Below are 12,470 nucleotides of genomic sequence, written 5' to 3'. Positions count from 1 at the left end.
TCAGATTGCATTCATTGTGCCAAAAATACATTCTGTGGTTTCCTTGCCAAATACCGTTCAAGTCAACAAACCAGAAATTTCCTGCCAACTGGAGAGTGGAAAGAAGGGAATTTCTTGAAAAGCTTAACCCAGCATCCTTTCCTGTCTGCATTAATGTCTTTGTTGGTTCTGAGCTGTTTGAAAAGGGAAGCTGGCAAACCAAGAGGCCTAAAGCAACTGTAGAAATCACAAGTAATAGATTAGCAGCTTTTTTCAGCTTGTGATCATCTGTTTTGTATAGTAGATCTGGGATACATATTTGCAGGCCTATGAAGACAGGATGGATTATTTTTTGCCAGTTCAATAGATTAGCAAAATATGGAACCAGAGTGAAGGGAGAGGGAGAGGGGTGCACCTGTGAGCAACAGGTAGGCTTCGGTGCTTTCTGACTCCTGTCAACCTGAATAGGTACACTGGAGTACAAGAGCTGCCCAGGATTATCTAGTCCAGCATCCTATCTCAGAGCTGGGAATTTACTTCCCATAAAACATAAAACAATTCAGACAATTTTTAGTTTTTGAAGATGGGGTTTAATGTGTCTTTCCAAAATGGGGTAATTAGGACAGCTTTGGATTTCCTGGTACGTAACTGTCCAGTTCCTTTTTTAATTTTGTCAAGTTCTTTTTCTTAATGACTTCTTGTGACAGCGAGGCCTTTTCTGATACTGTTCATATGGTCCTTTTCTTGACTTTGAAGCATTCCTAAGTGCGATCAAGTTTCTTGCTCTGACTTAATTGTGCGACCCATTATTTGTCACCATTTCATTTCATCCTGTGCCCTTTTTACACTTATTCTGAGACAATAATTCTCAATCTTCTTTTTCTGTACAATGTAATACTTATTAATCTCATTTGTCTCTTTACTATGGGAAGTAATTCTGTGTTGCTCTGACTGCATTAAGCGGTGTCTTTTTTGAAATGGATTGATGCTGTGCATGTACTTCAAAATAGGTCGCACAATGGTATGCAATGATACTATAAGTGCATTTTTTACAATCCCTTTTGTAAGATTCTGTGAATAAATATATTTTGAGGTTACTCACAATTATTAAGAAAATAAAGCCTATACTTCCTATCGTAGCATTTAGTAGTAGTAGTAGTAGTAGTATTCACTTAATCTGTTTATATTAACTAAATATAAACATCTTGTCAAAAGCTGAGAACAAAGTGTTAATAAAAAGCCCGGGTTTATAGCTGTGGCATCATTGAAGCTTATTTTGTGAAGGAAAATCAGGTCTTGGGCAGCAAATCACACCCAGGCCTTTTTTTCAGTGTAGGGAGCATTTAAAACCTTGTGCTATATTCATAGCTCTCTTCATATAGCTCATATCCTGATATCAAGATATCCTTTGACAAAAAGTAAAACGGGTGCTTTGAAAGTAAGAAATCTAACCTGATCAAGGGCTAAACTCATAGGCATCTACAGATTTTTAACTAGCACTGCAAGTATTTATCAACAAATATTTTTAAATTTCCCACCAAATTTGCTTTGAGTATATTTCTGCTTCTACCTCATGTCAAGCCAAAAGAAAAACAAGCCTACAACAAAACCATAAATTAGGCAAACCGCTTATGGCAAATACATGTCTTAGAAGCTTTATAGTCAAAATTACTTGTCTTTACCAAATATTTACCGTAAAGAATTTTTCCCACCAATTATTCGCTTTTGTCGACGATGTAGTAACCTCAATCCACAAACAGAAGCAAGAGAATCTAAACCAGAAAGGGAGATGTAGACCACATTAAACTCAAAATGAAAAGTAGCCAATCTTCAATGAGAGTTAACTAAAAATAAACCACGAAGGCTGAAGTTATTCCATGTTTCATGGTAGTTTTTAACAACCAAATTTTGAGTGGGGAAAATACACTTAATTCTTTCAGGCTTAGAAAGAAATTCTTTTTAGCTGAGACCTTTTGACTGTGATCACAGAGCAATTTACACATTTGTGCTCTGCTTCTCAAGCGTCAGACATTTTTATAGGATTCTTACTTCATGTATGTGGCATACCATGTAGGTTTTGGTCCTCAGCTGAACATAAACTATACCTCGAAAAGCTGAAAGTAGCTGTCTAGCTTTTTGCATTTTCATGTCCCTTGTACAACTTAAGAAACATGGCTGCTGTAAACTATGGGAGAAAAATACCCTGTATCATTTGAATGGTCGGTATGATTGCTTTACAGAGCTGGCACAGCAATAAGATCACAGTGTAAGCAGAGAGGTTTTCCCACCACTTTTGTTTCTATAATTCTTTTGGCATAACTGTTTCTTCTGTGAGGTGGGACTGTTGATGTCCGTCTGTTCCTACCGTGACAGTTCCCCATCCGAACCTGTTGGTCTGCCACTCACAACAGGGCTTCACCTTTATTGCTGTTCCCGGGGGCCTTCTTGCTTAGGTGGTCACAGATCACCCCCGCATCCTCGCTGTGACGGCAGTTGTGCGTCCCTATGTCCTGCTTGATGCAGTCTGCCAAGGATCTCTCATTTCCTGTACACTTCACATTATCCACGTGGATGGGGCCTTTGCCCTCCCCAAAATATGCCATTGTCCTTGCTTTAGCTGGACCCCTGGAAACAGAGCATATATTTTTTTATTAAACACTTTGAGACATTATTCTGCATTTTACTCAACTGAAATATTTCAGAGTAGTGAAAAACATTGAGGTTTTATTCCAAGTCCTGTCACTGATTCACTAATATGACAACTTTTCTTCTCATTGCCTCTGTTACTCTGGTAAGTAGAAAAAAAAAAGTGTAACAAAATTGCTACAGTTCATTAACGTTTAAAAAGTGCTGTTATAGATCTAGTTAGAAGGCGCTGTGCAAAGTACTTTACATTGTAATGGCATTACAAATAGCTATAAAGCAAAATATGTGAAAGCTGCTTTTTCATAATCTCTTTAATCCTTGTATAAAATCAGCATCTGTGAATGCTAAAAATAATTTGTTCTGGACTGATTCCCTCAGAAAGATGGGCCAGTTAAGTACAGTATGCTTGCAGTGTAGTAGGAGCTATGATTTACAGATCTATTAGTTGTTAATAGCTATTAACATATTCCGTTATCATGCCATTTTTAAAGTGCACCCCACAGTTCTAAAACTGTAATGTAATTGGAGAAAGACTGAACCCTGTACTTAGTGCTCGTGTAGCATTTTTGTGCACAGGCCTCAAGGCACTTTACAAAGAAGGTCAATATGATAATCCTATGCTTGTATAACAGTGAGTATCAAACCTAAGTATTTAAATGTCAGACTTAGGACATTTTATTAGGGTTTGAAGTCTTGAGCCTTATAGCTTGTATGTAGCTTCAGCAATGACCTCAGTGTCAGTTGTGTGAATGACCTCTTTTGAATAATGAACTTTTTTTCACAAATGAGGGAGTGGATGAACAAACACAATAAAAAACCAACATGAATTGTGCGTGTAAGCATCTCATTTGGTAACTTTTTTGATAGATTATTACTTTTAATTACTTAGGATAGTGCTTCTTAATATCTAAACAGATGTTTTGTTGTACATGGTTTAAGAGTCAGCAAGAATTATGAGTGGGAGATCACCCAACCAGCTATACAGAGAAGTGGGGCAGGAAGCCACAGCTGCCTTTAGGTGTGTCTGAACTACAAATTTACTTATCAGTTAAGAGCAATTTACTGGTATTTTATTGTGAAAAGAATATACGGAATTCTAGATAACGAAAATGTGCTATGTCATAGGTTTCCATTTTAAAGGATATGTTGTAATTGCATCTTGTATATTTTGTGTGTATATAAAAGGGTAACTGCATGTATACTGAAATGCTGGAGTAGAATAAAGAGGTTAACAACTAAAAGTATTAGGCAAAAAAGTATTTATCTCTGTTTGCACCTCTTTTTGTATCTCTTTTAATACCTGCAGTGTTGGGGAAGATAGGTGAGAATGGCATAAAGGGTTTATGTCCCGTCATCAGCTAGGGAGTCTCTGTTGGGGAGGAATTTTGATTTGTCATATGATTTTCAAAGCTTCACCACACTAGAAGTGTGGCTGGATCAAACCCAAACAATCCAGCCCTCGGTTGCCCATATCCTTATACCTGAAACATGGAAGTAATACATACCAGCTTCCTCCTGTTTCAACTTGCACACAGAAAGCCTTGCCTGTTTGGATTTTGTTATTACGTACTGCAGGGTGGGCAGGCAGGTTTGCTAAGCAGGGAACGTTGGTTAGAATGCATGAATTGTACAAAGCCAGGAAAGAGAAGCGTGTAAAACGTGTCAGAGATGATACCACAAGGTTAACTGTCATTACACATTTTTAATTCCCGTGGCTAGCGTGTATTTCCCAGGTAATCCAAAGCCTTAACTGACTTTGGAACCAGTATAGGACATCTTTGCCTAATGAGTTTAGTATGATTTAACTTATCAGTCACAAGCAATGTGTCTTTTCTGGCCCCAAATATTTTTCTTTTGTACTCTGATTACAGATAATCACAAAAAAAAGGTCCAACTCCCCAACCTCTGTAGGCAGCTGATGCATCCACGTGTGCTGTTACAAAAGAGCGAGACAGTACAGGCACTCATTGCAAATTCTTACCTGGTTTTGGTATCTCTATGTCAAACAACAAAGTTTCTGCTTTAGGGCATTGCTCAGGATATTGAGGAAAAACTTCGTTGTGAATCACCACAGTATCCTTAGCCTTTCCCAGGGAAGTATTTATTGCAGTTAAGTATAGAATTGTCCCTGCAGACTTACTGGCTACTTAATAAGGGCGCTGCCGCCGTTGGATTACCACATAGATCTCAAAGAGTACTCTGACATCTGTGAGGTCGCCTATGTAAATATTTTAGGTGAAAGAGATGTAGAGACACAAAGATGAGGGGGGAACTTAGTGCGTATGTATGGCAGTCATGCAGTGACGTGAACTGAATCACGGGACTTGAACTGCAGAGACTTTTCATACCTTTATATGAAAGCTCTCTCTCTATCTGTCTCTCAGTTTGCTGATAATTGCTATGAAAGGTGTGTCGTACTCACTCTTAACAAAAAAACCCCCCACTGTTCAAATGGAACATGTACCAGGAAACAAATGTAAAAATTGCGATGTTCTAGAGCAAGGAGTGCAGCTTAATAGAGAAAATTATTTCATATAATTGGGACATCTCTGAATGTAGAAAGGTTAAGTCTTATGTGTTTGTTACGTGCTGGAATGTGCTCCTACAACTGGTTTTAGTCCACCCTTAATAAAGGTGTATGTGTCCTTTAATTGCTGCTTTCCAAGCCAGCTGTTTAGGCACAGATGACCATCAAAGAAACAACCTTTTTGCTTGCTCAGATCTGTCCCTAGAGAGAAGGGCAGCTTCAGGTCTTATCCCCTAGCTTTTCTCAGGCACAAGGCCATACACAATAACATGCTGAGCTCTTCAGATGCAGTATTACCATTATTCATAATACTGTTAATCAGGAAATCCATGTGATTAGTATTGATGGCCAACTAGCCTAGAAATTTTTTTTTCCTGTAGTAGATATTTTCTGGAGCACTAATGGCAGGATATTTGTTCATTTGTGGGGGTTGTGTGGGTGTGTGTGCACATGTGCATTCTTATTAGCGTGGCCTAAATGAAAGGGGTCCGATTATACTGGGCCACTTCGTTCACTAAAATGCAAGATCTTCTAAAACTATCTTTCCCTCTTCACTCATTCTACCAAAATATTTTTTTATGTTAAACCCAGTCACATAGTAGATAGTACTTCAGAAAAGGTGTGTTTTCTCTTAGTGTTTATCTTGCTACAAATATACTTTGACTAGGGTGCTATTAATTCTTTTTCATGAAAATGACTGCCTTTAGCCAATTAGTAGGGCTGTCTTATAATGGTCTTTATATTATGTTTTTCTAACATTAATCATGGATTTGACAAACTGGCTTAATGAGACATCTTTAAAGCTAGTATTGCTTTCAGCGTAGTGATTTTGCCAACTCAGGGATTTTCTTATTTCAGTCTCAGAATGAACCCTAGTAAATGCAAAGCAGGATTTCGTAAAATAAATGTACAGATAAGCATTGACAATATGAATAATACAGGTAGGAAAAGCTCAGTCAATTTTCTCAGTGTTTACCCTTTGCTTACACAAGTCTTCCTTTTTAAGGTGTCTTTTCTCCCATTAGTAATAATAAATGTGTGAATTTTTTTTTCCCAAGGAATGGAATTCCCCAGTAGGAAAGACTTGATGATTAAACATAGTACTGTAAAGGGAGTTGAAGGATACTGTTCAGTTCTGTGATCAGTCTTAATGAAAACTGATGTCAACTTCAGTATTATGTGCTTTTTCAATTCGTCCCAGGAAAAGGTCATAATGTATTTATTTCTAAAGAAACAACATTAATGAACGCTCAAGCTCAGGTGCGTGAACCCAGAAGCCCCAGCCGTGCTTTGGAACAGTAAAGTCACCACTGAATATAATTTGAACTTCAGCAAAAAGTTCTGTGCATGAACTCCTAGGCCCAGAAGCAATTCCAGCTCGTCAGTGCACGTAACGGCACAGTCAGGTTTGTGGAATGCAACTGTCTAGATGTAGGGTCACCAAGATCCAGCATTTCCAACAAGCTCTCCCAATTTCTGGAACCTAATTTTAGATCTCTAAAATGTGTCTATCCCTAGTCTTTCAGGAAACATGTGCTCTTTGTATCCTATAATCTTAACCCCCCCATTGTGACATGCCACAAATTGAGCATCCAGCCAACTGTCTGTCCTTGCAGAGATTTAAAAACAGGAGGTGGGGATGAGTGGTTGAGCTTGATCATGTGAGGGAGACATGGAACGGGCCAGAGAGGCTGAGGATGAAGCAGACTAAATGAATGATTCGGTGGGAGATAATACAAGTCAAGTTTTGTAGTTTTGAAACCATAGTCTACTACTACTTACAAATATTTTTTACCAGACAAATACCAGACAATTTTTAAAAGGCATATATTTTGTGTTCAGACGTAATTTGATGATATTCGGTTGCACAAACTTTACATTGTTAGATACAGCAAACAGATAACATGACTTGTATTTCTTAAGCTCAGATTTCTTTACAGATACACTCAGAGAAAACATTTCACTAGTTTTCTGTTGTATTTCACTAGTGTTCTGGATATTTTTCAGCTCATATGAGTTCTGCTATTTCTATGTCTGCCCTATCGTGGTTGTCTTTACTGCTCTTAGATATCCAGAAAAGAAATTGCTTATGAGCGATGTAAGCCTGATTATGTGACTTAGTTCAAAAGTGACACATATACATTGCGGTGGTTTTAAGTAGAGGGTGTGTTTGTCCCTGCCAGGTCTATTCATACATTAAATGAAGCTTATTCAAATTACTGTCATGCAAGCCAAAGCCATAGTCCTTTGTTTAACAGTTTTATCAAATCTCCAAGCTACATCGAGTCAAGTGAGATCAGTAAATGAAAGAAAAAACCCATGAAACTAGGAATTCAGTAGCTGGTGTGCCTGCATCTGAATCTGCAGAAATCGTATCCACACCTTGTGACACTGGACACTGACCTGTTGCTCTATTTCATGGAAAATTTTAAGTCATGTTAGAACCTATAAGGATTTCAAAGTCATCATTAAGGTTCATAAATGATACATATTAACAATATGCAAAAGTATACCTTCCAATGAAAACAGGTCAAGGGCTTTTTGAAACAATACAACCATTGCCCCTGAAATTTTAACCAAATTCCAGAAAATTTCAGTAAACTGCAGTAAACCAAGTCTAGGTTCTGAGTTTTTGTATTTTCTTTGCTAATGTAATGAAAAAAGCATTTTAAATTCTCCAAGGTTTTTCTATGTATACTGTTACATCAAATCACTACAGCACTAGAATTTAGGTTAAGTTTTCCTGTGTTGACTAAAGATGACTCAATATTAAAATTGTTATAGGAATGAAAATTGTCACTTAAGCATGGTGAAACACAGGGCTCTTACGCAAAATCAGAAACAAAACAGAGAATCTACGTAGTTCACAGACTATGTAATAATCTGTGGTATTTTAGATGGTAATATTAGTTTCCCTCCTTTTTTTCTAAATTAGAAATTTCACTCTAGCTTTTAAAAAATGTTTAGAAATATGAAAACAAATTAAAAGAAGTAAATTAAGAACAGTTCGAGTGGCAAAGAGCACAGAGCAGGTACACTAAATAAAATTCTCCTCTCAGTTACATTAGTGCAACTAAGCGTAAAAAACCCTAAAAATTGGTGTAATATGTTTACATCATATAGGCATGTAGCACCATAAGTGACAAATAAAATACAGTATTTAGTCAATAGTTTAGTAATTTGGAATATTTAACTTCTAAAAAAGTATTTAATAACTATCATTAACTTGCATTTCAGTTGCCAGTCGGACTGTCATATGCCTTTGCATATTAAACTTCCGTTTCCCAATTAAGCTAGTTAATGAATACTCCTTTTGAAGACACAGCCTTACTACTTCTTATACAAACAGTATAAATACACTTTTCTAAAAGAGTGCCAAAGAGACAAGTAATAAAAGGCATATATTATGTTATCAGACATATGTTGTTTGCAGAAACTTAACATTTTTAGATACAGCAAACAGATAACTTGAGAAACAGCTTAATGAGTTTTCTTACTTGTAGCCAAGCTGTCGGCAGACTACAGCTGCATGCTTATCAGACCATCCGTCATCACAAATTGTGCCCCACTGGCCATTGATAAAAATCTCTACACGTCCTTCCTTCTTATTCTCACCATCCATCAGCCTGATGGGAGGACCTGGGAATAAATTACTGCTGTCAACTCAACAACAGAAGCAAAAACTAGTACTTAAGTCATTTTCAGCATGTTCAGTATATCGGGTCAACTGATGTTTATTTTCAACACGCCTAATATCAGCTGTTAGTCATATTTTTTCCTAGCTGGCGAAAGGAAGCAGTTGTACAAGTCATAAGACAAATATGAAACACTACTGTATTTTGAACTTCAGAGTTCATCTGGTTCCTTCATTTCATACAAACGTGTGACATAGCCCAGAATTTGACCACAATGAGCACAGAATAGTTCTCCCCTTAAAAGCAGAAAACACCCGAGAGACCTTTGGTATGATACCCATACAAGCTGGATACATTTTTGTTGCAGAAGTTTCATGGGTGAATTTAACTACATCACAATTCATTAATCCACTCTCAAACTGGTTGCTACCGCTCCTCTTAACGACTGTCTCAGCAAAAAAGCGCAGCATCGAGTTGAATTTCCGTTATTATCGTTATGCATGCTGTTCTGCAGTGTATTTTGTGTGATAGCATAATGTTCTACAGCATGTTATTCTAGACTAATGTGTAGTTATTCTAGAAGTTAAAATCGATCGCTTATTCAGATATGTTCATAATAGAAAATCTTACTTAGACGTAATTAATCATGGTTCATCCAGTGCTTGGCCTGTAGTTATTTATGAATCATTAAACAAAGTACATATTTGATTCTCACATTAAAACTCCTTTATAGCATGCTAGCAATGCAAGTAGCCTTAAAAGAGTTATGAATTCCTCTGAGACCTCTTCATAATGTTTAAGTCAGAATCATCTTCCAAGTCTTTTACTATGTCATACTTTATAATCCTTAATACACTAATGAGAGTTTCTTTTTAGAATGGGAAAGACTGTTCCTCATTCTTCTAACCTGTTCGTAATCTTTTCTAAATCCGTAAGGATGAGAAATTACTTAATTATACTCTTTAATAAAGCAGTATTTTGAGGCATTTGCATTTGATATTTAATTCAGATTACTTTAGGGTATGAATAACTTTTGTATACAAAACCTTACTCTGAATCAGAGGTAGTTAAATCTGGCCCAATTCATTAATTAAAAGAGGAAAGATTTGGAAACAAAATTAAAGTCTGTTTGCTTCAAATATCTTTTAAAACATATTGTTTACACCGGAGTTCCTACTGTCTGGACAGTTACATGAATTAACTTCACCAGCTTTCTGTTTAGCTACATTGTCATGATCTTACATACTAAACAAATGATGTCGTAGTTATTGTAGTGTATTCTATCTCGTTTTTAGTGTTCCTTAATGTCTGTATTTCCTTAAGTCATATCATCTACTAATTTCTCATATTTTTCCACTGAATTCATCCTTACAGGGAGAAAAAAGGGTTTTTCAAATACTGGGAAGTAAATGGTATTGACAGAGTCTTTGTCCACTTTCCAATCAGAAATCTTGTACGAAACATCACATACACTGTCTTCATTTTCCTGTTGAAATGATGTGTTATTCTGGAAGAATATGATTTAAGTGAAAATTATATTGCCCTGCTAGAGGCATGGGATATTAATGATACAGTATAACTATTTTATTGTTACCTCATCTTCTTGTGTTTCAGAATATATATATTTATGAGCACAAAATTAATATAACTTTCTGTTAATGGGGGATGTGAGAGTGTTACCATATGGATGCATTTAACTGAACCAGACCTCCTTCAGCTAAGATTATATTTTATAGGAATTTGAGCAAAGTAGCACAGATGGTTTGCATCTGTAAGGACAGCAGTCACGATTTCAATTCCTGTTATTTTTGGTCTGAGAAAATGCTTTCTGCCAAATAGGATTTGACATCATCTACACATAATGGAGCTGTACTGCAACATAAAACATTCATTGGGTTGTAAGAGGTCAAAAGGCTATAAAGAAAAAGACTATAAAGAGGGAGAGACTGTAAGAGTACATGTGGAAGTGCTGATTGTTGTTAAAACAGGTAGCAATGTCATGCAGTAAATGCACGTCTTAGTTTGCAGGATAGGCCTTCAGTCTGTAATTTCCAGAGAACTTCAAGCACCCAGGCATGCAAATCCATTACATTTCAGCAGAAGCTGTGAATCTAACTCCAAAATTGACTAAAATATACCTGGGTAAACTAAAGCATATTGGCAACAATTTTGTAAAAGGCTACCTACTGACAAGCTACTAAATTTGTATGTAGCGAATCTTAACAATGAAATGGTTTTTCAGAACTGCTGAGCAACCCATTGTTCCCCTGTAATTTTTACTGTGCATATCTGATAGCCAGAATTCTTGCTTATTTATCTACATGTGGATTCATTTGTATATATTTTATTCTAAAATGCCACAGTGTAATTAGTATTTTTCTGTCATTGCTTTTCTTATCTATCTTTTTATTCTTCTTTCATACAAGTTTGAAGGCTTTTTTGACATTGGAACTGGCTCTTTGATCTGTGTTTGTAGTATCATTCTGTCCTGGTCAGCAAGTGGGGCCCATTCACCCAGGCACAATATAAATGACAGGCATTAGTAATACAGAAGTGATTTCATGTGTCTCACCCTTCCTTGTTGATATCTCCAAAATTTCCCTCTTTCTCTGGATCTCTTTTTTTGGATTGTCTGAATGTAAGGCCATAGGAGGATATAATATTGATTTATGTTCCTCAGTGTTCGGGTACGTCTCCAACTTTTGATGGCATGAGACAGTTACTTAAAACTTGGAGAGTGCTGAGTGAAATGCAGTATACCACTAGGAAGTGCTGACCAGGTCTAAATTCTGGTGAAGACTGAGAGAACAGGATCCCTGAAATCTGACTTTGTATAAATTTGTGTTGACCTTTAATGTTCTGGCTGTTTATGTTCCTTTCCTATGATCTTCAGGAGAAAAGTAAGCTTTTTTCCCTTCCCATTCCTTCTTTGCACACGTCTGCCAAATATTATGATTTTGAGCACCCTTTAGTATGCTATACCGTGCTCGGGTCTGCACCCGCTGCAATACTCATACTGCGACTTTACCAAAGAGATGCCTTACCGAGTGAGAGTTTATGGCTGTCGCTGTCTGGATGGCAAATGAGCATGACATCCTCCTGATGGTTGCAGTTGTGCTTTCCCCACTCTCTCTTTGAGCATTGCAGAAGGCTTGTCTCCTTCCCTGAGCAGCTGACATCATCCAACCAGATGGGCCCAGAGCTTCCTTCTGAATAGCTCTCAGGTGCACTTTTTCCATACCTACATAACATGTACGTATACATAACGTTTTGGTCCTCAGTATACTTAAGCACTAGAAAGGAAATCAATTACTTCTGAAGAAATAAAAGTTTCTCAGGTAGTAACAGTGAACACTGTTAACCATGACAGAGCAGGTTCAGCTAGCATTAAATTCAGTGAGAGCACCATATGCTGCTTCTTTGGTAATGTTTTTTTAAGGAATTCCTGTTATATTAATACGAACTGGAGAATGTAATACCTTTGAGTAAGGCCTCCCTTCAACCAAGCATATGGCTGTCTCACTGACTTGGAGACTTAAAGCCTGTTCTTGTATTATATATACATTTAAATGTCACAGTCTGGGGAAAAATTAGACAAAATTCTTTTTTGAATGTGAGCTGTTATAATCTGAAGGCAAGACCACAGTCACCTAGTAAGAGTGTGTCTTTGTAGCCACAGTCAG

The 12,470-nt window shown here is 37.0% G+C and overlaps 1 protein-coding gene across 1 annotated transcript in view; it reads right to left on the bottom strand.

Annotated features, from left to right (window-relative positions):
* Positions 1 to 12,470, bottom strand: part of PRSS12 (serine protease 12) — a 45,696-nt gene that overhangs the window by 14,033 nt on the left and 19,193 nt on the right. The window contains exons 7-10 of the mRNA XM_064450561.1: positions 11,832 to 12,028; positions 8,650 to 8,791; positions 2,399 to 2,604; positions 1,673 to 1,751 (exon numbers count right to left, since the gene is read on the bottom strand). Coding sequence (XP_064306631.1) covers positions 1,673 to 1,751; positions 2,399 to 2,604; positions 8,650 to 8,791; positions 11,832 to 12,028 — 624 coding nt within the window. The remainder of the gene's footprint in view (positions 1 to 1,672; positions 1,752 to 2,398; positions 2,605 to 8,649; positions 8,792 to 11,831; positions 12,029 to 12,470) is intronic.

This window comes from Phalacrocorax carbo, chromosome 4 (genome assembly GCF_963921805.1).
Source record: "Phalacrocorax carbo chromosome 4, bPhaCar2.1, whole genome shotgun sequence".
In the NCBI taxonomy this organism is placed as follows: Eukaryota; Metazoa; Chordata; class Aves; order Suliformes; family Phalacrocoracidae; genus Phalacrocorax; species Phalacrocorax carbo.
The sequence above is the reverse complement of the archived record's forward strand: the minus strand, read 5'-3'. Positions and strand labels throughout refer to the sequence as shown.